At 44.9% G+C, this 26721-nt stretch overlaps 1 protein-coding gene across 2 annotated transcripts in view; it reads left to right on the plus strand.

Moving 5' to 3' along the window:
* Positions 1–26370, plus strand: part of L3MBTL4 (L3MBTL histone methyl-lysine binding protein 4) — a 338998-nt gene extending 312628 nt beyond the window's left edge. For both annotated transcript variants that reach the window (XM_054587391.1, XM_054587390.1), the window contains 3 exons: positions 14720–14889; positions 23307–23369; positions 26218–26370. In XM_054587391.1, coding sequence (XP_054443366.1) covers positions 14720–14889; positions 23307–23369; positions 26218–26370 — 386 coding nt within the window. The remainder of the gene's footprint in view (positions 1–14719; positions 14890–23306; positions 23370–26217) is intronic.
* The last annotated feature ends 351 nt before the right edge of the window (positions 26371–26721 follow it).

Raw genomic sequence — 26721 nt, forward strand, 5'->3', positions numbered from 1 at the left:
GCGCAGTGGAGTCCGAATCTGGATCCAGGCCTGTTGCCCAAGTCCAAGGTACTCTCCATGCTCCATTGCGAGTCACAACAGCCAAAAGCGCACTCAGGCATTTCCCAGTATAGGATAGGCTCTCTGGCATAGAGCTTTTTGTTCTGCTTTTAGCAGAATTTAACAATGCCTATTTTGAAATCTTTCTTAAGGGCACACATTTAAGTTTAAGCAAGGGAAAAAAACTTAGCTACCAGAGGCAAGGCAGGGAGATGAAACCTCCCTTTAGGTTTAGTCAATGTTACCTCATGTGATGACATTGCATGTGAACACTGACATGGACACCTCATAGAGGTGAGAAAACAGTGTTAAGTTAATGGAACAGGCAGTGAGACGGATGTCAGGTACTCTTTGACTTGACAAATCTGACAATTTCTAGGCAACTGGCGTATTGGGAACAATAGTATCTCACAAGATTGTTGTGCAGCTCAAGTACCATAGGATGTGAACTGCACTTCTCAACCTAGAAAAGCCTTTACAGGTAAAAGGTATCCTAATTGGTATATATTTACTGGTCCGTAGTCTGAGTGGAGAAGACTATGGGCCAGTAATGGCATGCCTCTCTTTCAGCCTCTCTCAGCACCTTCTTTTATTCCCAGGTGACCTAGCTGCCTCACCTGTACAGTCTTTGTGGATTGATCGGGTCACTCTTAATTGCATACCTAAACCAAGACTACATTATTGCACCCCTTGGTTCTGGTTGGGCCCAGCGATGCACCCTCAGAGTCACTCATACACTATGTCCCTCTGTGACCCTCCCCATCCATCCCTCAGACCCTACTACACATCTGTCCACTGAATTAGCCTGTCTCCTGGCGTGCACCTGTAGCGTCCTCTTGCCCCAAACCTTTACTCCATAACTTGCTCTCCCTGTTCTGCGTCCTAGTCTCATGTCCTCTGAATTCCACCCCATGGATACCATACCTCAAGGCCTGACTCCTACCTCCTAGGTAGGGAAATACCTCTGTCAGCATGTTATCTTCCTAAACTTTCATATCCAGACTATGTTTTGCCTATGTGTTGACAATATTCTTTATAACTTAAATACCTGTAAGTTCCTTAATGAAGGCAGCATAATGTAGTGGTCAAGAGCACAGACCAGAAAGCCTAATGTAAGTCCTGGCCACTTTCTATGAGCTTTCTTAGGCAAATTCAATTCATTCTCTCTCTCTTTTTTTTCCTCTCTCTCTCTCTCCCCCTCCCCCCTTCCCTTTTCCCCCTTTTCTCCCTCTCTCCTTGTCTCCCTCTCTCACTTTCTCTTTCATTTCCTTCACCTAAAATGCTCAAATGGTGCCTGGCACATTGTAAGTGCTGAAACTCGTTGGATGGGCTCAGCTTGGAAGGCAAAAGGAAGGAGGGCTGAACTTTAGTACTAAACGGAATGGAAGGAGCAGAGTTTACCCAGTAGTTAGTAATGCATTCTTCACCTACAGTGTTGTCTTCCTCCAGGGCTGTTTCAGGTAAGCCTTAACTAAGATCCATCTTCTGGATTCCCACTGATTCCCCTAGTATCGTCTTTTACATTAATGCCTTTGGTTCACTCCATTATGAACTTCTGTTCCAGCCCTTTGTGTCTGCACTCGTTTGTCTTGCTGTCTCATTTGAACTTTTAGTAGGTAAGAGTTTTTTACTTAAATTTCAGAGCAGTTTATAAATAGACTGCTTAGTTTCAGCCAGCAGGTAAAAGCTTTCATTAAATTGTTCCTCCCTCCCAAAGTACTGTTATCTGAAGCTCCCAGAAAAGAAAAATTGAGAATGTTTTCCTAGTCATTAAGGAATCAGTTTTTGAGGCTCAACCACCAGTTTTCTTTTTCACTACCTGGAATTGACCAATGTGATTTTGACCAGTAATGTATACCTACAATTTTGTCCTCTGAGAAAAATTCTTCTCAAGATACCTAGATTGTTAGCCATGATTCAGGAAAGCCAAAGTCCAAAAATAATTCAAAAACAAAGTTCAGACTCACTCTGAAAGCAAATTATTTTAGTATGTCAATTTGTTTTTTAACAAAAAAAAGAAATAGGAACATAAGCAGCAATAGCTACCTTTGATAGAATAATAAATTAAGATGAGAGGTAAAAGGGCTACTCAGAAGTCTCTCTTTTCTGCTCAAAATCTGAAGTGAAATTTCCTCTGAAATATTGTGGAAAGCATTTTTTTTTCCAAATATTCAGTAATATCAAGAATTTCTTGTATTGTTGCAGTTGCATAATTATGTGTAACATTTTCTTTGGAGTTGTATTCATCTCTCATCATCTTCTATTTTACATAACAGTGGAAACCACTAAAAAGAGGAAGCTGTGAAAATGACTGAAGAGAAACCATTTTTAAGTGGTATATAAAAGTTATAACAATAGGTCTGGTGGGGAGTGTTCTATAATCAGGTGTAGCTAAATAATGGATCCAGCAAAGCCATTGTACTTCGGGAATGTAGCTATAATCAGTTCTCTTTGCATTCCCCCAAAGAATTACACTAGTATGTTCTAATAAATTTACATGGCCTTAAAAATATTTCAGCTTATTTATTTTCAGGTTAGAAGAAAAGTTGGCACAATGCAGCCTCACTGTGTAATTGGAAATATTCAGTATGAGGTTATCAGCCCTAAGGAAGACTGGAAAATGAGGGCAGTCTCATTCCCTGAAACTGCACAGATTACTGGGAAAATAGGCGGGTCATCTGGCCTCGGACACTAGCTGTTTCTCATTTATTTCAGGCACACTTTCCATTACTGCCATTGTATTCTGTCACCGTTCAATCTTGTTCTCCATGTTTTCTCCTTCACATGGTTTATTAGAAACTCTGCAGAATGTTTCTAAATATTACCTCTTAAAACAAACAGGATTTTGAGAATGTGGTGACAGCTTACCTGAGGCCGTCTTCTCCAAACACTGCTTCATTTCAATTCTCTTCTTCTCTAACACTGTTATTTTTAAATCCCCACCCACTCACAGAAACGCACAAACATTAGCAGGTTGCCTTTTATAGCTGATAATCAGGGCTTAATCATTAACAGGGTTTTGTTGTTGTTCGAAGTAGCAATATTACCTCCTTACTTCTCTCATTGATAAACAGTGATCCAGTTATCTCATGACTGCAAAGTCTTTAAACATTCAATCCTTAAAACACAACCTCACTTCAGTGACACTACTTCCAGAATATCTTCAGGTGGAAAGTAGGCTTTTAGAGAAGAGTACTGATTCCAAGTGTGGTTATTTTCAACAGAGGTGTAAAACAAGGTTTATATACAAATACCATTTACTTGAGAAAGAGGCTTACAATACCATTATAAGTAAGGTGTCCCCTTCCTGTTGGAAATAAAGGCCTCAATTTACAACAGAGTGTGTTTCCTTCTGATGTGAGAACATTGAGGCCCCCATAACAAAATACCATCAATTTTCCATATTATTATCTCTGTGCAGAAGTAAAAGACCCCAGGAAATTGTCTCTGCTAAGGCGATGCAGCCTTCAGCTTGTTTCCTCGGGTGCCCCTTGATTGTTACTTGCATTTCTGGTATGGTAGGTTTGAAGTGGTTACTTACAAGTTACCTGGAAATAATTATTTAGTAGTTACATATACTAATACTCATAAAAAATATAATTTCCAAATTCTGCATCTTTTGATATATTCACATAAATGGGAAACAATAGTCAATTAATTCTAGGATAAATCATACTATCTCATATACCACCCCATTCCTACCCCTCTATGCATGTGTGTGATAAGTCTGACAGCTTGATCCAATCTCTTGCGCTCATTAAAAATGGAAATTGAACTGTCATTTTTGCAAGGTATCATGAATGTGTGAAATTAGCATTTGAATCAAATGTACACTGTAAATATGATACATTCATAAACTTAATTTTTCTGAGCTTTAATTTATTCTGGTTAGTTTTGAAAATTGCACACACCTATTTTTCAGTCTGTATTTCCAAAAAGCATCCTCATGAGCTGTCTGCTGGACGTTTTCCATGCTTATGCAGCCGGGTTCCTGGGCGGCTCTGTCTGTGGTCCCTCTAGTTCCATGCCTCCACTCAGAATTCTAATTGAATTTCAGGCAACAGAGATCCTGCTTCAGACTAATTCAATGTTTTTGGCTCCTTGCTAATATGTATCTTCAAGAAACAACCTCTGACTGCATCCGAAGCTTAGAGGATCTGGGAAGTCAGCTCTGTACTATGCAGAGAACCCACATGCTAAATGAAGAGAATAGATTGCTCAGGGCAGGCTATCAAGGAGTGTGTCAAAAAGTGTGAAAAGGGCTGGGTGGCAGAGAGGACCAAGGTGCAGAGGGAGTGAGTAGGCCTGCGTAGGAAGAGGGCTACACAGGTCTTGCTAAGGTGAGAGTTATTTCTATCAGCCAGACTCCCGATTTCCAAAAGAAGGTTGAAACCATAGTGTAATGGCTGAGCTGATTCTTTCGTTATCTCTCTGCTTAGTAATTTGTTTTTAATTTGCTCCAGGTACTTGTCCCTGCCATTTAAAAGTATGGAGTATTTTTTTTCCTTTCTACTTTTTTAAACACATACACACATATACCCTCAGAATAGTAAAAGCTTTCTATTTTCTTTAATGCTATAAGCTGGAAAAGGCCATACACATTATTTGTGCATATTGGCACCTAGCGGTGTTTGTGCTGGGGGAGAAAACAGATGACTGAACAGAGTAAGTTTTGTGGGCTTAGAACCCAGTTTCTGACAAGACTTGAATTGATGTAACAAAGAGGCATCATTGCATGTTTTATTTAGCTCCAGATCGAGTCAGTTTTCTTGAGTGTTGGTGTAATTTAGTATTTTTAACAAAAGAAGGGACCACAGTAAACAATGTGATAAGCACCTAACGGGGCGCTCAGTTTTAATTCATGAGGGGCAGCCTAGCTCCCACCAGGTCCTGCCTCTCCCAGAGTAGGACTCACGGGACCTTCAGGGCTGTCCTGTGCCAGAACAGTCCCCCCGGGACCACATTCAAATGGGAACAGCTCCTCTGGATCAGATGGGGCGCACAAGTCTGTGAAAACGAGTTGGCTCCCAGGACACGTAGATCAGTCTCTTGTACCTCAGGGTGCCCCACGGTGCAGGCTGATCTCTCTAACTCTGTGAACACATCAGCACCTCCATTAGAGGAGAGCCCTAGGCAGTGCCTCAGAGCCAGCATCTTTGCCGAGCTCCATGCCAGGAAGGAGGCAGCTTTCAGTGCCAGAGACAAGAAGGGATGAGCAGCAGCACTCTGTCCCCAGGCCCTGCTGGCCCACTTGGGCTGTGCGCAGGGTCCCTTTTCTTTTCAGAGCTTGAAGTGCTTCTTTGATCAGGTCTACATGGGCCCCAGGTAGAATCCCTGGAAGCAGGTTTATTTTGAGGTATATCTGACAATACTTCCGAAGACCTGTCCGGCGATAGAGCGGTCATAGATTGCAATGCGGAGGCTTTCCTTATTAAGGAAGAGGCAGCTCTGACTTTGCTGGAGTGATTAAGAGTCACACAACATCGACCTCCATGTGTCATTCTGCCACTAACCCTTTAGACAGAAGTGCAAAAGCAGAGATGGAAAAGACCGCCCCACCGCCACCCCCGAAGGACCAGAGGAAAGGAATGCCCTCCGTGTGGTGGCCTGTGGGGTCGGCCTCCAGCCCTTCCCCTTGCCTGAGTGACTTTTGCCAAGTCACTTAGTGTCTCTGAAACCACTGCATTATGTGGAAAAGAGGGCTGATAGCACCACCTCTCCTGAGGTCATGTGGAGTAGGTACTATAAACAGTAAGAGACGCCTAGCAAATGATTGTCCCCTTGGTTCCCAGCCCACCACTGTGGAGCTCTCTGAAGCCCCCTGGGGTACTGGCAGCTGCGTGTGTCCGTGTGATGCAGCTCTTGTCACTGTAATTGAGTGCTCCTGGGCTGGTTGTGCCTCGCACTGGGCCTAGGAAACCGTGGAGTCTTGGGGTTCTCTGATCAGATTGAGCACCCACAGACTCCTGGCTCAAAGAGCGTGCCCAGTGGTTGGTAACAGGGCAGTGTAGAGAACAAGGAGGTGAAGTACAGAGAGGTGTTCACTTATGGCACGTGCATAGCGGGGAGCCTCAGGCCTTCCATCAGTCAGAAGGGATACATTCCTCTGCCCCCTTCCATGATTTATACCTGCCCTGTTACTTGTAAGCCAGCAGCTGTTGAGCACCTCTTGTGTACCAGGTGCTATGTGGGGAGTGAGGGGTTCAAAGATAAACAGAATATGGTGTCTGCTCCCCAGAGGTAGGCTGTGTAAGATTTTAAGGTTTATAACTTGTTCACTTGCCCCTCCCAACTTCTACATTAATGGCTGAGCTAGTTAAGAGCCAGCATGTAGAACTGCCCAGGCTTCTACACCGGCTGCACTGGGTGCCCACACACTGCCCTCAACTCCAAGGGCTTTGCTTCCAAATCCATTTGCTCAAAGATGTATTGCTCCTTTCAATCCCGTACCACCACCCAAATGCTGGAATTAACATATGATTAAACTATTTCTTCATGCACAGTAGTGTTTTTATTTGTATCATTGGTACATAGATAAGGATGGCAGGGCCTTTCTCTTTGTGAACTTCAATCCAAACCTGGCTTGTCTTCCTCTAATGCATATGAAGAGTCAGGATAGGAAGTAACCAGGGAGGGAGCGCCCACTTTGAGAAGAGCTACTCCAGTTCTTGGTCAAGTTGAGTCTAGCCTTCAATTATGGTTTCACTTTTACAAGTGAAGAAACTGTTGTGAGGAGGATAAAAATTACATGCTGAGTGGTTGTTTCTAGTATTCAATCAAAAGTTAATTAATGATGTCTCAAGCTGTGTAAGCAGATATTAAAGTAAAAGTTTACCCTTTAGACATTAAAATACATTCTACATTCGGTCTTATTGAATGAGTAATATGTCAAAAGTTAATATAGATTATTCTGCATTTTTGTTAAAATGAAACCAGGGGATATCTGCCTCTTGAGTGTCAAATCAAGGACTCAGTGGAGGCAGCAAGGCGAGGAAAGCCAGGAAAGCTGTGTCCCATGAGCCAGCAGGCACAGAGCAGGTGGAGAAGCACCCTGAGAGCAGGGGAGATGGAAGCAGCCTGAAAGAGAGAGGAGCAGGCCTGTGTTCCTGGGGGCGGGGACAGTGGCGTGAAGGGGTAGGAATGGAACGGTCTGGTTTCTAGCAGGGGGGTAGGAACTGTGAGTAGAGGCTCCTCTGGCAAGAAGACCAGCAGCAGACTGTGGGACCAGATGCTGCCCATGAGGAGCGAGGCTTCTCGATCTTCAAACACAAAGCCGTGAGCAGCAGGCAGGAGGAGAACCAAAGGGAAAGGCACCCACAGCTGTGGCAGACACATCACCCGGAGGGAAGGAAAGCCTGGAGTTCACAGGAGCCATGAGCTGGGTCATTCCTTCTTTGCTGAATGAGGGAGCGTGCATGGCTGGGGAGGAAGGGCCGTACCTGAGAAGGGGAAATGCACTGTGAAGACTGGAAGGCGGGACCTCAAGGGAGGCTGGGCTTTTCCTTGATGATTAAAGAGGACTGCTTGAAAAATGGCAACAGGGAGTCTAGAAACTTCAAATTTCTTGTTCCCTAACTCCGTTCCCTGGTCCTCTAGTCCTGGTGAAGAAAGAAAACAGCTGAGTTGTCACAAACCCCTCTAGGATTTAGTGATTTGAGGGTGTGAAGTGACACTTTCAGAGAAAGTGGCTCTAAATCTGAATGGTTCCCAAACTAATTTTCAAAGTCATTCTTTGTGTTTGTAGAAATCAAAGACAGTTTCTACTCTCCTGTTACATTCGGTCAGTCAGTCAGTCAGTTCATTCACTCCACAGACATTTATGGAACATTAACTGTATGCCAAATAGACTGCTTGGCCCTCTCGGCCAATGAACTGTGGAGCTGAAACAAGAGCTCAAGTAGCCTGTCCCCAGCTGGACTTGCCCACCACGATGGACCGTCCATGGTCTAAGGTCTTCCTGTCTTCTCCCACTCTTAAAGTTGCGGGGCTGTGCCACCGGAGCCACATCATTACTTCAACGAGAGTCATGTTAGCCCCACCCAACCACCCCACCCGTCCCTACACCAAGGGCAGATCTTGAGAGAGGGCATGCGCCCAGCACTCTTCCAGACCACACTGCCCAATAGAAATAGGTCACCAACCACATATGGAGTATGAAATATTTAAAATGATAAAAAACAAACAGGTAAAATTAATTGTAATGATATTTCATGTAATCAAATATATCCAACATATCATTTCAACATATAATTCAAATTTAAAAAATATTGAAACATTTTACATTTTTTAACCAAGCCATCAAAATCCAGGGCATATTTTACATTTATAGCACATCTTAATTTGCACTATTCACATTGCAAGTGCTCCATAGCTATGTGTTGCTGATGGCTACTGTGTTGGACAGTATACAGATCTAGAATATTCAGTGTTCTTCATTCTACTTGTGATCCTCTTGCGAGCCCCCTGGGAAGTTCCTAGAAAATCTGCCTTTTTTCTGCTTCATCATCCACATTTGTATAAAATCAGAAACAGTCTTGTGATGAGGGATGATTAATAGCTACAATCATAAAGCACTCTAAAGATAAAATATGAATCCCAAACAATACATCTATGAGCCCTGGCCAGCATGGCTCCATTGGTTGGAGCATTTCCCCTGTGCACCAAAAGATCATGAGTTCAATTTCCGGCCATGAAACATACTAGAGGGCAGCCAATCGATGTTTCTCTCTTCCCCTCTCTCTCCCTTCCTCTCTCTCTAAAAGCAATGAAAAAGAAAAATATCCTCACCTGAGGATATAAAAAAAGTAAGCAATAGGCTATGAGAACACAGGACATAGTACAGCAAACTAATCACCCCATGTGTTTTGGTATAGTGTGACTTAGCATGTAAGAACTAGCAGTGTGCTGAGAGCTGGCCCTAAATTAAATGAATGTGCAGGACATTCCCATGGAGTCATAGAAAGGTGTCTTCTGATCATGTTTGCACTACTCACTGTCTTTTACTTCTGTTTTGAGCAACTAAGGGGGTAAAAAAATTGAAAATAAGAATAGACCAAGTTCAAACCCATCAAAATCCAGAGAAGATGTTGCAGTACAGAAATGACACTCCAACAATACTAAGTACGGCAACCCTGAAAACAGATGATCATGGGAAGAAAAAACCTTGCCAAGTGCAGAGCCTGGTCTGAACGTTTCCTTGCTTCTCCAGCAGAAGTCACTACTGGATCACAGCACCTACAACAGAGTAACTTCCCAGCAAGTGATGGGTAAAGTGATGAAAGTCAGTCAGTGACTGTCTCAGGGACTGTACAGTGAGAAAAATCACATAACTGGATATCAGGACTTACTGCAATTTTTTTTTCCTTCTTTATTTTTGGAGCTGAGAACAGGTAGACTTGTTACCCCTTTCATTGAAAGGAATGTTACTTGTGAAATGGGTCTCCATTTTTAGTGGGATTAAAAATAACTTCAATACCAGTCATGAAATCTCTAGTTCCCATTTATGACTCGCTTGCTTTAGTTTTGCTGTGCGAATTTTTGTTAAGCAACAGCCATACTTTAAAAAAACATGTCCTTAAAGGATTTGTGGTACAGGAGTAGAAAGGACAAGTGAAAGGGGCGGAGAGGAAATCAGAGACCTACTTTCATTTATTTCCAGGTGAATTACAGACCTCTAGTTGCTGGATATTTTTTTTTAAGTCTGTAGAATCAGGAAGCAGACAGGTCCGTACACCATCTGTTTAGTCATTTCACCTGAAAGGCAGACCTTGAGTCACATGCCACCCACAGTTGGCCCAGACTGGCTGTCCCCATGGATCTGGAGAAGGTGGTCTGCACCTGGCTGGGCTGTTCCATGTTCAAGAGCAGAAGCAGAGAAGCAATGGTCAGTCTTACCATTGAGACTGATATCAGGGAGTCAACTGGACTCCAGCAAGTTACTGCCTCTGCAAGAAAGGGAATGACAACATATTTGGAGCTGGAACTATGTATTTGCTCCTCTCTGAGTGCCGCTGAATGGGCTCAGACCTGTGGCCAAGTCTCCTGGCACCACAGTCTGGGGCCTCCTTGAATCCTGGAACTAGACACAGAGCTGAAGATCCTGGCCTCAGAAACTTGAGAGGGCTCCAAATCTCCAAGCACCTTGACTGGAATCATTAAACACTTCATTATATTTTTTTAAAAGACATAAGAGCCTAAAGAAATACCCAATAAGAGAAAAAAATGTAGCTAAAGAATTCTTCCAACAAACTATTCTACAAATGGCAAATCACTTAGGTGACAGGTATTACACGTATCTGTTATCTGGATGGGTAAAGTCATTTGAAGTGTCCGGGTAGAGTCATGTATTGTCACTCTCCACTGGTGTTAGAGACAAAGCCAGGACTATACATGCATTTCATTTTCTGGGGCAAAAGGCATTTTGATTAATTAAAATGTTAAAACCTCCAATGGGAGGACTGTTTCTGCAGGCTGAGTTTCCTTGTCTGACTTTTAGGAGAACTAGGTAGGAATCATTGCTACAATGAGGCAGCATATCAGAGAAGTATCCCATATCCCCCAACTGTGTTGGGTGGATACTAGGCTAGGATTCTGGGCCCAGTGGAGAAAATACAGAAGCCACCCAGTTAAAAAAAAAACAAAACAAAACCAAAAAAAAACCTTTCTGTGCTCTGTTCAGGGTAGACATCATTTTCTAGCCTAGAAGACTCTTACTTACTTAAAGTGCCCCAAAGTAGAATAATACCCTTCTGATTTCATGAGAGTGGTTTCTGGGGACAGTATACCCCTTCATCAAAGTCTTATGTTCTTTAATGTATTACCAACTATTTAGTGAGATCTAATAGGACATGAGCTGTGCTGGCTTCATAAAAATTAAAATCAGTGTATTCACATTTGATCAAAATATATGTAAAATTTTAAGTGGATAATTTCAAAAGTCTAATTTTTATGCACATATTTTAAAATAATGCAAATTATCCCATATTTTAAAAGTCTGTCAAGAGCTGCAGAATTTCAAAGCTGGTAGGCTAAGTGAGTTTTAACCGCGTTTCGTGGGTGCCTCACGCTAGCGCCCGTTTGCCTGGGAAAGCAGTGGGCCACCTTGCGTTGGCAGCACACTGTGGGTTCTCACTCTCGTTTCCTTCCACTGGGGCTTCTGCAAATGATCTTGTGGACCACAGCACGGCCATTCCTGGACCACTTGAGTGTGATATCTGAACACTTCCCTGAAGAATCTGAGTTTCTGTCTGAATTTCAGCTTTCATAGATGTGAGGCCACTCTAGGCACACTAGCTTTGGAACTGTTATATGTCCTCATATTCACTATTGTCATAATTTGCAATAGCTTTTAACAGTAATGTAATATCTCACATGGACTGAACACTTATAATGGATGAGGAGCTGTTCTAATCCCAACTCACTGAGGTATAGTATTATTATTACCCCATTTTAAAGATGAAAAACCTTGATACATACAAGTTAAGTATCTCACCCGAGGTCACTCAGCAACTGTGTAGGGACCAGGATTCACAACCAAGCAAGCTGGTGTGGACCTCCCCCTTCCTCTGGTGGCACAGTCCTCTGAGGCAAGCCTGTCCTAGCATTCTTTCAGCTAGACCTGAAGATTTCACCCCTAAACCATCAGCTTTGGGAGAAATTAGACCTAGTAGAGTATACAAAGAAGGCACTGTGAAACATTGTCCAAGGTGCATTCTCTTTTGTTACTATTGGAAAATTAGACTTGCATTGTACTCATTTCTAATTATGCAAATTCCCTTCATAGAATACCAATCCTGACCTCTAGGAGCTTACAGTTGAATTTAGAGTAGCATCTACCATTTGAGTGGTCACGGTGTGCTGGGACCACACTCAGTAAGCCCTGCTGCACAGTCTCTTTCCCCCTCCCGCCAGTTCTGCTGGCGGGCATTGCCACCTCCGGGCCTGCCTTAGAGATGGCAGACTGCTTATCCAAACTCCCCTCTCAGGGGCTCTCTCGCTAACCTAACTCAGGATTCCAGGAGTCAAGGAGGCCCTGGAGTGCGGTGCCAGGAGCAGGTCTTTCTGAGCAGGAAACCTCAAATTTCAGGCTTCCCTTCCCATCTCATGGTATAAGGTTTGATACAGTAAAATTGATGGTAATAAAAATGATTTTCATGTTTAGCGTGTAAGTAGTACTGGCAAGCATTCCCCAAAGCCTGAGGTGGCAGGTAAACGGATACAGAGAACTTGACACCAGGTTGGGTGTCTGCAGCCTGGCCGGTGGTTGAGATATTTCCCCGCTGCCCATGGCATAAAGGGCCTGTTCCCCACTAAGTTCTCTTTATCCTTTGAGAACCCTAGGTTTCACCTCCATTTTAAAAGATTGTTTGATTTAATAAGGACACAATTGACAGAATTCAAAAGCTTTAGAAGACAGATCTAGCTAGGTAGTATAAAGCTAGAACCCCCAACTTTAGGGGGTTCTAACCCCCTAAGGTCATCTTGCAACTTGTACTGACTGAATTCCCCAGGCTTCCAGAGCACAGAACTGGGAGCAGCAGTGGGCTCAGGCACCTCAGTGCTGTTAAGTGCTGGCAACCACACCTCAGGCTTATTTCCAAGTGGATGCCTCAGCAGCCAAGGCAATTTGCTTCCAAAATTATGGTGTGGAAAATTTCATTGCTTGGGAGCACAATGGCTTTTTCACACACCTTCAGCACTTATTTGTGAATTATAGGAATCTGATTATCATCACTTGATATTCTCTATCCCCAAAACACAGATCCATTAACTGTGTCTTTTCGGAGTCCTATATATTTTGGACACTATACATAATTGATTTACAAAGGGAATGGGTTAGAGATACATATGTGATTTTTTTTCTTTTAAGTCTATGTTATTTCAGCAAAAACTACTGATTGATTGATGCAGTGATTCTTTTCCAGAATAAAGCCTGGCTTTAGCTCAGGTCTTAATCCCTAAGAGTACATAGCTTTAACCCTCAGTTTCCCAGCAAAGCCCTCAGTGATTCTGTGTGCCTGTGATTGCCGACTTGCTCTGTGACCCTCCCACCCTGGGTTTTCAGGGCTTGTTTTGTACATGCTCCTTGTCCCACCTGACAACTTCATTAAAGAACATTCACATTTGTAAACATGCTGGCTTTGAAGAAGATGTGAAGTTCCCTTCAGAACCTGCAGCCTTATTCTGTTGGCTGAACTACACGGAGGGCGATAACCTATTTACATACTAAAAAGGTCAGTGTTGGACAGTCAGCATTTAGAAACACATTTGCTGCTGCTTGCAACTGGAGCATAAGAGTTTGAGAGGAGGCCGCAATTGTGCTGTCTTTTTTATTTATGTAGACAGCAAGCGTTGGTAAATATGCAGGACATCTGTGCCTAGCAGCTGGGGCGGGGGTGGACAGGCTCCTTCACAGTTTAGACCCTCTCTGGTTACTATCAGGTACCGTGCAAAGTGCAGGTTAGCCTCACCTGCTAAAAACTGTTAATTTGAGATGGAAATATTTGCATAATAGCTCTTCTGACTCAGGTTAGTAAAACACAAATTATCATAATAGACTTTAAACCATGTGGCAACTGCTTGCTTAACCTGCCATTTGCATTAGGAAAGGTAGGCTTTCAGAGGGCTTAAAACATTTCATTTTGTAGCCTTTCTTTTCAAAGTCTTTTAAAATACCAACAACTTTATTTTGCTAATGTATATTGAAAATATCTTTAAAAATATTGTAAAGGCATGAGTTTTCTATGAAATTGCTATAATGTTTTTTGCTCCTTACCCATTTGTGCAAAATTTAAGGTTATTGAGATTCATGGCTCCACCTAAAATATTGGGTATAACATAAGAGTAGAAACAACCCTGAAGTTGGAAAACTAGTTCAGAAAGGCTGGGGAGAAGGGTAGGAGGCAAAAGGAAGTCTTACTCCTTGATGATAGATAGCAGCCAATCCTGGGCAAGCAGAAGCCAGCAGCCATTTGTTGTTCTTCATGCCATAGACTGAACCGTGGCTTTCAGAGCTTTTGCTCCAAAAAGAGCACCCTTTTAAGAGTGCCTGGTGCAAGGATAGTTGCAAAGCTGTGGCTTCTTTCCATAAGTCCCGGTGAGGTCATCCTGGCTGGCTGGGAGCTACAGCAGCAGCTGCTACCCAGGTTCTCAAGGGTACCCTATGTTTCATTCCATGTTCAGTGTCCCCTGGGGGACCTAGGAAGCCAGATGTGGACATGGGCTCATTCCTTCTTTAGAGATATGCAAAGTGCCTTCCAGGAAGAAAACGTTCTATGCATGTGTGCACATGTCTCTGTGCCCACTCGCTTAATGGTTACCTCAGCAAAGCCTGATGCTTCCTCTGACTCCTGATTTATGTAGAGAGGACCCAGTGGCTGGGACAGGCTAGCCCTTCGTTGGCACCAAATAGTGTGTCATAGAGATTATGCGAACCTGCCTGTTAGCCATAGTTTTCAGAGCCTTATCTAACAACTGTTTTTCATGACCATTGTTTTGAAACACAACGGTGGTGTTGGCTACGCTGGGGACCCCTGGCAATGATGCTGTGTGACTAGAAGACTAGGAGTTCCACTGTGTCTGCATTTACCTAACCTGGCTCTGGACTTCTGTAATGAGAGGCTGACCTAGATGCTGCTCACTAATTCATACGTCTGTGCTTCCCAACCCCTTCCCCTCCTAGAATGCGCAGCCGAGCAGACACAACAGGCGCTACAAGAGTCGATCTTTATGGCATCCATGGCTACCCATCCTCCCCGGGACCTCCCGCTCAGCAGGGAGCAGCACCGCAAGCTGCTGCCAGGAGTGGCTGACATCCAGGCAGACGAGGTGACCCGATGGACAGTGGATGAGGTGAGTATGCCTGCTCTGGGGCCATGGGATGGACGTGCCCAGATGCTGAGAATTTCTCTTAAGCACTGAATTCAGTGTATCAAATTTAAGAGCCACATTTAAGGGAGAAGACAGGGATGATTTGGGGGAAATTTGGAAGGCCTGATGCATGTTTGCCCTCCTCTTCCCAACCTGTACCCTCTCTGTGCCCCATGGACACAGCCTTGGTCTCATTCAGGCAGAGGGGCCAAGCCTCCAGCCTCTTGCTGCAGATGGGATTTGAGGAGGCCCAAATGTACAAGCATCTCAGCCTGTGTCCTGATATCTCCTGTCGTAAGAGGCATCTTCCCTGGGAGAGCGCCCACCCCCAGGATGCTCTGTGCCCTGAGGGACTCCCTTTGCTGGCGCCCACAGAGCCCTGAGAATCCTGTGGTTTCACACTGAGCAGCTCTGTGCCACCCATTAGTCCATCTGAAGTCACAGATTCTAAAGGAAAGTAGATCACAACATTGCCCAAGATACTGTACCAGACAGAAAAATGAATTCAATTTTACTATAAACATGTCCTCCAATATTGGTTTTTAATAAAGATCAGGTAAGTCCCATTGCTTACTGTAGTGCTATAGAAATGCTTCATATTTAAAAGCAATTATCCTTAAAGGAAGAGGTCTTTGACTGACATTCCTTTTGATAAAGGTATTGTCCCTAGTCAGGTCTTAGTGAATTTTTTTAAATGAAGGAAAACCCTGGGGTACTCTAAGAACAAGATTAGAGATGGAGTTAAGTTAATCACAAAATGTTCATTGAGCACTTACTGCAGTCAACCTAACTTAATCTTGGTTTAATTAAGGCTTCCTCTCCAGCCTTGGACAAGCAGCAGGGGGTGAAGGCCACCCGGAGATCAAGGTTTGGAGTGGGCCCTGCTCCCTCCTCTTTCTCCCAGGCACCTCACAGAATCTGCCTGGTGGGTGCCCCTGCCCCAGCATCCCTGCCCAGCGTTTTTCCACATGGAGCAGAGGAACTGACACCTTTCTCCCTGCACACCCTGCCTGCCCACCCTCCTGCTCGAGGGCTGCGATGGTCCTGGTATCAGAGAGTAGACCTGAATACACCCAGAGCTGGCTCGTGTTTGGGGAAATGACTACCTGTGATCCTGCTCCTTCAAGAGTACACAGAGTCTGGCCCTCTACCCCCATTAATGAATTTTTACCAGTTTACAAAGCATGCATCAGCTTCATGACCAAGCTGATTGAATTAAAACCTATTGTGTCTATAATCAAATCATGTATGGTTTTGCCCTTGAGACAACACTGAACATAATGGGGAGTTTGACAGAACACAATGGCAAGTTACTTGTTCCTGCCTTTCAAGCCATTCATCTGAGTTTTACCTTTTTAAAGACTGAAAGTGGCTGTGCTCCTGGCCCATCTCTGTCCTGCTCAGAAAGATGTTGTGGGAGGGAAGCCACCTGGATCCATCCCTACATGTATGTACAGAGCAGCTACGTCCTGAGAATCAGTGAATGTACTAGAGAAGGGAGAATTCCAACTGTGTCTCCACCCAACTTGTAACAGTCCTAGGCTCCCCAACAACATCCTGAGCATATCACTGAGCCTGGTATGAGCTTTCCTCACCTGCATTTTCAGTCTGACCTTCTACCCCGCCTCACCTGGACCTCCCACTCTGGACTACAGAACCTTGCTCCTCCTCAGCCCCACGTGTTGTTCTCTTCCTTGCACAATTGCTACCATGGCCTCAAACACCCCTCCCACCCTGTCAACTGGCAGCCATCAGCTCTGCTCACTTCTGCAGAAGCCTCTGGGCTGGGTCACACGTCCTCTCGGTGCTCCCATTTCATCTGAGTCTTCTGCCACTGCCTCTGCACACACTTGACTGACCCCTGACCAGATGAGGGAGAAACCTTATTTCACTCACTGGGCATGTATCTTGAGAACCTCTTGCTGTACCTGGCACTTAGTAAATAACACAGTGAATGTGTATTGAATGATGTTGAATGACAAGGGTCGTGAGCTGGATTTTGAAACCAAAAGTGGGATATATCTAAGCAGGAGAATGAAGGGAATCCATTTCAGTCCCCATTCCAAAAAGAAGTGAACAACAGGAGGTTGCGTGGGAGAGGTATGACATATGCAAGGATGGCCAACACACAACACACCCTTTACTAACATTGATGATAATAGCAAACAGTATTAATATAATGATAACAAGGCAAATGGTCATTTTGCCCATTTTACAGATTGGGAAATTGAGGCACCAGAGACTAAGTAACTTCTTAAGATAATGTAGTGAGAACGAGGTCCAGAGCTCATGTGTTACCCACAATGTGTGCACACTGCAGACCTCGGTCCAGAGAACAGTGACCTGGGCTGGGGAAGATGGGCAGCACTTGAGGCCAGGCTCTGGGGTGTGTTAGTCGGTGGGCAATTCTGAGCTATCGCAGGTTCTTATGCAGAGAGTCACTTTGTGAAGATGGTGCTTCAGGAAGATGAGAATGGCAAAGATCTGCAAAAAGAGTAAGAATGAGAAGAGACCAAGAAAAGAGAGACAGCCAGAAGTCACCACCACGTTCCTGGTGTGGAATAATCGGGACCTGGACTGGACGCAGCCATGAGAAGAACCACCCAAATCAAGCAGACATTTTAAAGTCAAAATCAACAACGCACAGAGATTACACCAGTGGGTATGGAGCAACTCTTCCAGGGGCAGAAATACAAGATGACAGTGAGTGCTCGCCAAGGAGGTGATTGTCCAGGGAGAGCTGCAAGGATGGAGGTCAGCGGGACCAAGGTGGATGCACAGGGGAAGCATCTTGAAAAGGGGCACTTTGAGGAGAAATGGGGGGAGTCATGAAAGACAGGTGTCAAGGGGAGGCAGTTGTGCGTGCTCAGTGCAACAGGATGGATGCCAGACTGGAGTCAGGGGCTCCTGGCTGGGGCTGTGGCATTGGGCTTCAGAGGACTTGGAAAAAATGTGTAAAACATGTGTAATTTTTTTCCATTAAGAAGAGGGCCAAAAATAATAAAATTATTACCCACTTTTGAGGTTGTGGGGCGTGGTGCAGGCCTCATCCAAAAAGAATCAGAACAACTGTTTCAGGAACATGAAGCAGTAAATAGGGAATTTGCAGGGGGCCTCTAATCTGACGTTTCAAGTCTAGCACTGAACAGAAGTGAGAGATTAAAGGGTGATTAAAGGGAAGTAGATGGTCCAAGGGCAAGTCTCACTAGGTTAAAAAAAGAGGTCTCAAATGGAAGAGACTCACCGTGGGGAAGACCAGAGATGCCATCAGGGATTATGAGGGCGCTGAGATGGCCTTTCCTGCACTCTCTGTAATGGGTACACATGGAATCCCAGCCTTATCTCTGGAAGAGCCCTTAGAGATTTTCTAGATTAAAAATAAAGCAACCATCACAGAGTCTGTCTTCATAAAGTGCCCCTGCTCCTGATGCTTCCTCCACCATGGCCTCCCTCGGGGATGCATTCCAGAGAAAACTGTCTGGGCAGCTTTCTAACTTATGTAACTTAGTCTCAGTATCTCTCTAACCAAAGGCTCTTGAGGGCATGGACTGCATCCTAAATTTCTTTCACTATCCTCACACTCTGTAGCACATTTCCTGGCAACAAACTAGGTTCTCCAGAAGAATCTTTGATGGGTTTATAGTGTGAGCTTTGTGATGGTCCTATGTGTATCTTTGAAAACAAAGCAGTCCTCAAGTGGAGTTCACTTAGGGGGCATTCCAGAGAGTACCAGCAACTGAGTGTACAACTGCTACATACACCACATTAAAAATGGCATGCAGGTAGTGAGGATTTGAAAAGTCAGTTCAGGGCCAGTGGGCGCATTTGGAGGAGATTTTTTGTGCTCCATTGCTATTGGAGAGAAACCACAGCAGACTGGAACAGGGCCTGTTGAAAGTGGACATGCGTGTCTTTGTGTGGAGGCCCAGTCAGAGGGACCTGAGGTGAGTGGCTGTCCATGATAGAAGAGGGAGCAGCGCAAGAACTTTCCCTTTTGTAAGCCTTCCTGGCCCGGGAGGAAGACCTCCGCTCTGCTCTCTGTCACCTGTGAAGAGAACCCAGCCTAGGCGGGGTCTTCTGACATTTTCCAGAGCATGGGAGTTGGCTTTGAACTCCTCTGTCACTGTGCCTGTTTCTACTAGAGCAGTGTTTGTCAAAGCACAGGTGGAGTTTAAAGTCAATTTAGCGGTTCTAAAGTGAAAGATAGGCCTACATGAAAGCGCACAATTGTAGGAAAGGTTATTGCTTTGTGAAACCTTTATTAGAAGTGGGTGTGTGTGTGCACATATCCAAATCATGGTCAGTATGAAGTGTATTTCTTACTGAGTCATGGGAATATTCTATAGAACAGTATAGGTTTTTAAGAGTAGGGACTAAAATATCTTTGTATCTTTTTACATTTTTGTAGCCAAGTATCTTGCCCAGAATAGGTGACAAATCTGTGAGTGAGTGAGTGAGTGAGTGAGTGGGGAGTTAATTTTATGCAGTACCCTCCTGCCAGGTGTCCAGGGGAACAGGAGGGCCGGATGTGAAGTGTTATGTGCACATTACAGCCATGAGTGTGACTCAGGTATGTTGGGTTCACATATGAGAACTTGTATTTCTTATTTTCATAAATACTGTTTAAAGCAGCACATATAAATCACACCAGGCTCAAATAAGTGTTCCCTAAATATCCATTAACTTTAAAAGATGGCGGCCACATTAAAAGCAATCCTTACACAGGAGGAAGTGTTTTGAAAAATTCAGAGTATTGCTAACTAAGCATAGCAGCCTTATACCATTGAGCCCTCAAAAAAAAAAAAAAGCAAATAACAAACTCTGCTGTTAAAAAATGAGACCCAGGCTGGAAACGTGGTCCCTGGTGGACTTTGAGCCAGTATGATCAGGCACACAGCTACAGGCTCTGCAAAATAGAAAACACCAGCTTTTTGGAAAGATTTAGGGGAGCAACATCCCCACTGAAGAAAACAAGACCTGCTGAGCTCCAAAAGGATGCCAGGAAAAGTAGGTCGCTGGGGGAAGTAAGTTGGGTAAAGTGATGGGCTCATCTAAGAGCCCGCACAGTGTCATCTTTCTTAGTCTTTCCCAAACTGCTGTGTCATTCCTAGAATTAACTTACTCAGAGCCCTTCCAAAACAAAGCTCGGGCTTTAACTGTGGGACACTGTGCTCTCAGGACCTCAGGGAACCACTGCACACCTGCCGCCACACCAGGCATGCTTCCTGAAGCCAAGGCCAAGGTCGCCTGCCCCCAGACTCCAACAGCGCTACGTTACTTCAGAAAAGCAGACAGGTCCTCACAGCCACCTTGGATGGGAACAAATGGATGGTAGTTTCCTCTTTCACAGAGGTTGCTTGCATCTGTTGGAACAGTTCTCCATGTTTACCACAAGCTTGAAAGAATGAGAGCGAAACTCTGATACCACTCTATGGTATGTTAAAGCTCATCACTGTACATTTAGAAAGTTTGTAGCAAAATGGGCTTTCTCTTAAAGCATAATTTCTTTTTAGGGGACTAAATACTGTCTAACAATACTAAATAATGACTCTGAATAACGATCAAGGCCTTTGGATATTTTTAAATTCTTGCCAGAAAAGTCTGCCCCAATAGATATCGTGGAACTTGTTCTTCACTTTGGAAAAAGAAAAACAGACTGAATAGAATCAGGATCTCTTTCCAAAAGGACAGAATTTCAGACACACAGTAAAGCAAGCTGGATGTCACTGCCCGCGCTGTCTGAGGAAGACAGACTAAATGACAGCAGGAGGCGGGACAGTGAGCAGCTCCGCAGACACCAGGCTCAGAGCCCCCTTGCTCAGCAGCACTAGTCTGTTTACTCTTGGGTTTAACACGTTATTTATTCCCAATTAAAAATCCAATCTACCTTTGCCATGGACAATGATTTCTTGGCTAATACTAAGAAGATGAAATGTGATCCTTTCTTTTCACTTGTTTGCTCAGAAAAGGACATTTTAACTGATGCAAACCATCAAAACAACACACAACCTTTTTGCTGTGAGCAGAAGTTCTGGAGCATGATTTAAAGGGGCCATCTCTCCACACACTTCACTGTGCCGTGGCCAAGGTATGGTCAGGGTGGAGACCCACGGGTGGCTCCAGGGCTCCCTGGGTCCTGCTGGCACTCCTGGAGACCACAGCGCTCCTCTCCTGCCTTTCCTGCCTCTGCCCTTCTGCTTAGCAGCTGCAGCCAAACTAGAGTCTACTTTGGATGACACTCAAGCAGGGCATCCTGCTTGGGGCCCTGGTCCCATGAGGCTTTGTGCTGAGGTCTCCTCTGCACCGCCACCCTAAATCTCCCCCTGTGGAAATACTACGCAGCCAGCAGTGCCCACCTCAGCCACCACTTCCCTTTGGAGTGTCTGCTGAGAACCCACCTGAGATACCATCTGTCCTTTCTAGAAGCCCCTAGCCTAAGCCTCTCTCCTACATTTTAGCATATTGGACCATGCACATGGTGACTAGTAAGTCTTTTACTAGCCATTTTCTCTCTATTCTCCCACCACTAATCAAACCTAAAACTTATTGGAAGTTCATGCTCCACCTGATCACTAGCCCAGTTTTCCCAGCACCCAGCAGAAGCCTCACATGTAGCTGTGGTCAGAATCACACTTGGCCAGAAGAGCAGCCTCAGGAATGAGGGGACTACACTCACCTCTCAGTGTCCTGAGCCCCAGGAACACTATAAACCCTGCCATCACCGGCTCCAGTGACCATGTCTCTCCAGTTTGACCTTCAGTATTCCAGGGCTTCCCTCAGTGCCCTGAAAATACCAAACACATGCCCCATGCTTCCAGTCCACCTAGGAAACAGAAAACCACACTAATTCAACCAATGGACCCAGCTTCCCGGGTGCATAGACAGCCAGAGCTCTGGTCTCAGGTGCAACGGATGGGAATTGTAAGGGAGAGGAGGCCAGACTGAAGCATGCCCACACCTCCTAGAGTCCCCTAAGGCTTGAAGATGCCATTGTATGTCAGCACAATGACTGGTTTGAAAGGATTTTTTAGTTGTTTTTTTTTTTTAATTCTCATCATTCCACATCTTAGGGTGATTGTAAAAGCCTCATAATAAAATGTACTTGCAACATCAGAAGTGAGTGAAGCAGACACCAACGTGCTGATTGCCCCTAAACAGATGTTCTGAAATCTTCATGTGAGACAAACTAAACATAGCTGTGAGGGGACAGGGGACAGGGCTCTAGGGTGCACACACACCAGTGTCAAGCCTTTGGTTCACCCTGTGAGTATTGGCCCAGGCCACTCTGTAAGGTGGAAACAAGCCAGCCCTGTGCTGTTCTTTTCTGCAAAGTGCAGGAAGGAGCCCAAAGCGATTCACATCTTCAGGAGCAACTGCCGTGAGCAGGTACTCCCAGGGCTCTTGGGCTGCAGCACAGCCTGGGCTCCCTGGTCTTCCCTGGGAGACACAGGAGAGAAGGCCTAGTGCACACAATTTAGTCCACACCAGAGGCAAAGAGCCAGAAACAAAGAAAAAACAGAAACCAGCAAGACAGTTCCTCCTAGAAATACCTCCTCCCAGGATCCCTTTGCCATCGCTTTCTAGCTTGCCCTTCATGCCTTGCGGCAGCAGTGCCAGACTTTGCCAGAAGTGGCCAGGACCCAGTCGTCATTCTGGTTATTGGGCATTTGCATTTCATCCCGTTTGTTCCATCCGCTCCCCAACAGCATCACTCAGGAGCACTCAGTGGCTTTCCTTGCTTGTAGCCAGATCTTTGCCTGACCTCTCTTATTAAAAGGATCTCAGGGCATGTGGATAGAGAGGGAAGAAAGAGGCAAGGCTGGGAAAACGAGCCAAAGAAACTGATTTTTCAGAACTCTGGGTTAGGCGTCAGAAAACCTGAGTTCCAAAACTACCTTTGGCACTTAATGGCCATGCACAACCTTGAGTAAGTTCTTAAAACTCTTGGGCTTCAGCCCCATGATTATTTACATGGGAATTCACTTTGCATAGATTCCTTGAGTCCCTGTTATTGACTAGGCACCGAGTGGACACATCCTCATTGTCCCTGACAGTTGTGACAAGTGCCATGCACAGGCTCCAACCCCTGCCCTCTGCTCTGACCCACAGTGTGGATGGGAGGATCAGATGAGAGAAGGTTCCAGAATGCCAGAACTCCACACAGATGGAGACTGTCATTGTCATCATGTAGGTCGGCCTGGGAATAAGAGGCCAGAAAAGATACTGGGGGCTGATCTAATTTCTGAGCTGGCGCATGCTAATGTGACTTGATAGTTACAATTTAAATCCCAAGTGTTTGAAGGTATTTGGAGTATATTTTAGTCCAGTGTTGAATTACTACAACCAAAGAAATTATTTCTGGTGCATTTTTTAAAATCAGGTTTTCATTTGCGCTGTAGGTGGCTGAGTTTGTACAGTCTCTGTTGGGCTGTGACGAGCAGGCCAAGAGCTTCAAGAAAGAGGTAAGAACTGTAAAATTATATATTCATTTCTATATTTCCAGGCCCAGAAGGGCTTTGTTTCCATTTACTTAAGTATAAACAAGAGCCGTTTGGGAGGCAAGAGAAAAGGGCCCCTGCAGGAAAGAGCCCAGCAGTAGACGGGGCACAGCAGGGCCAACCCCTGTCTCCGGCTCACTTGTATTTGCTGTGCTGGGCTTACACAGTACGCTAAGGAAATAGACTACTGGAGCAGGTTAATTGATTAATACTCATAGGTGTCATGAAGCCCCTGCAGTGTGACTCTAGGCTACACTGGGGGCAGGGACGAGTCCTACCATGTGACTGCCCCGGAGAGGAGTGGGCAGTGAAAGTGGGGCCATCCTGTGTGTCCCTGCTCTTCGGCTGCTTCCGGGGGAATGCAGAGAAGCCACAAAATCCTCCTGTGAAGTTTCTGCTTCCTGCTTCCTCTCAGTTGCGAATATACCAAACTGCTTAACATTTGTCCTGGAATTAATAGCCATAGCACTAGGGGCCCCAGAAAAGATTGGACCAGCTACCCAACAATAATGCAGAGAACAATGAGAATTATTGTTCACCATGAGCTTGCCATGTGTCAGGCTCTGTGCAGTCCTTGCACAATCGTCCTTGGGTCCTGACAGCTCTACAGAGCAGGTCACCAGTGAGGAACCTAAGGTTGGAAAGAAAGGGCAGTCAGGTTCCATCCCACAGCCATCTGATTCCAGAGCCTCTATCATTGCTCTAGAATGGTCCAAGAAAACTGGATTCCTAGAGACTTCAGGAAGCAACACACACTCTCCCTGTCTGAAGGCCGGGCACACATGGCTCAGGGGAAATACTCTGAGTTTGGGGTCTTGGGCCCCTCAGAGGCCCACAAGCCATCTATTTCCAGGGAACTGAGCATCAGGGTCACTATGGTGTCAACGTGTATAGCTGCCAAGGGAAACCGGGGCTTTTCCAGGCTCTGCCTGGGCCCAGCAGAGCTTAGGCACATGTGGCCCAACCTCACACACACAGGCCATTCTCTGCATTGAGTAACACCCCAGTCCTGCCATGTTTGCAAGTGTCTTTGCAAACTACTCAAGTTTGTCACTTAAGACCACCAGTGTCATCACGGGCACATCACTTAATCTCTCTTATCCCCCCTCTTTAAACACAGAATTCTGTAAGAAAAACTTTAAGGGTTAGGAGTAGTATGTTTATAGTACCTGGCCCAGCTCTTGTTTCAGAGCTGGGACTTAATAAACAGCAGTAATACAGACCAGAGGGTCTCCTCTAGAGGTCACCAAGCTCTGCCTGTAATCTCAGTATCATCTCTGAGAAGCTGTATGACCTCAAACAAGTCACGAGGCTTAGAAACTGTGTTTTCTCACCCACCTTATGGATTGTTAGGAAGATCAAGCACATAGGAGAGAGTAGAGTGTAGCTCCATAAATGTTAACTGTTAGCACCATCACCATCACTGCCATCATTGCCTTATTCTTAGGACAGTGACAGTTTGGCCAATACACATTGCCTGAAAGCCTGACAGTGCTGGAGCCGACCCAAGGCCAGGCTGCGGCAGGAGGGAGCTTCTCTCCTTCGCTGCCGGAAGCACACTTTGTACTCCATGGGAAAGACATTCCATTCTCTAAATGGATGAGCCTTCATCAGGCGATATATCATACATGCACAGGAAGCTTTTTAAAACTCTTAAAACTTTAACACCTCACCCGGGATCCCCAGTTGTTCCCTCCTTCTTCAGTGAGACATTAATACTGAGGGTTTGTATCGTTAATTAAAAAGGGTTAGAACCACAGAGTTAGGCTCATAGAAGGGTGGTACTGTAGAAAACCCTTTCATTCTGTCTTTTTGGTCCTGGACCCAGGACTTATTGTGAGCCAGTCTGTGTAAACAGTTGCCTGGGTGTCAGACCTGCTCCAGCCTCCAGAGCTCCGCCTCTGAGGCCTCCTGGGGCCTCGAGACGCTGTGGAGAAGCAGCCTCCAGAGGGGCCCCTGGCCAGGCGCGCATCTCAGGAGAGCTATTGCGTCTCAGACCGCAGTGTGGTATAAAGGCTAATAAATAAAACTCTTATGGTTTATGTATTTCTGCTTATTGTAGAAAAAATTAAAATACAGGAAAGTTAAGAGGAGAAACTAAAATCCCAGCCACTATTCCACCAAAGATAACTTCTCTTAACATTCGGTGCAAAGATTTCAAGTAGTTTAACTATGTATATGTATACTTGTGGTCATGCACATTTAATTTTACAAATTAAAACTGAGATCTTTCTATATCACCATATTATGTTTTGCTGCTTAACAATTCATGAAAAATTCCCCAAATCAGGAAGTGATTCATTGAGATGAATTTTAGTAACTGCCTAGTATCCCGTCCTAGGTGAGACCATAATTTATTTACTTTTGCTATTTTTGAGATGCTAGGTTGTTTTCAATAATTCACTATTATAAATAACACTAGACTGCACACATTGCACATTGTTCTCTTGGGAAAAATTACTGAAGATTTACTAGGTGGATGAAAGTGGGCTATTTTTAAAGCTCTGCGTACAAATTCAGGCTAATGTATTTAAAATGTAACAACAGAAGTTTAGCCTGGAAGCAGTTAGTATACATTGAATTCATATTTAACAGAGGGAACACCTTTTGCTTTAACTTGGCGTCAGAGTCCTGGGGGAAAGGGTTGAGCGATGGCTCGCACTCAGGCTTGTGAAGAAAGCCACAGCTCTGCACTGCCTCCAAGCTCTGCAGGGGGCCGGGGCCTCAGGCTGAGTCACACAGCTAAACACCCAGCAGTTACCAGAGGGTAAATGGCTTTTATTTTTATTCCTGTTCATATATTTACATGCAGCAGATTGATGGCAAAGCCTTCCTGCTTCTGACACAGGCGGACATCGTCAAGGTGATGAAGATCAAACTGGGCCCAGCACTGAAGATTTATAATTCTATCCTCATGTTCAGGAATTCTCAGGACTTCACTGAAGAAGATACTTTCTCAGGCTAAGAAGTCAGGGGCTAAACGCACCACCTGAGCTGCCTCCTCTCTGGAACCTGGTTCTTTCAGTAATAAAATTGGCCCACATTGATTTGATTTTAATGTCCCCATGGTCATATCCATATTTAATCTGGACCTTTTAAATGGCGGTGGCTCATATGTTTAGAGGGTTTTGGTGGCTGATCCAGGGCCAACAACACCAAAGCCTGGGCACATGTAGGGTTTGTGAATATCTTTACCTTCAATGGGGTCCTTTCAGCTCTGTGTTGCCACAAACAGACCAAAGAAGCCAACACATACACCATATTCTCCCTCACCATTAAAAAAGCCATTTTCCATTTTGAAAACATAAAACTCTCA

This window comes from Pteronotus mesoamericanus, unplaced genomic scaffold (genome assembly GCF_021234165.1).
Source record: "Pteronotus mesoamericanus isolate MK-2021 breed Mesoamerican mustached bat unplaced genomic scaffold, CSHL_Meso_final scaffold_118, whole genome shotgun sequence".
Taxonomy (NCBI): Eukaryota; Metazoa; Chordata; class Mammalia; order Chiroptera; family Mormoopidae; genus Pteronotus; species Pteronotus mesoamericanus.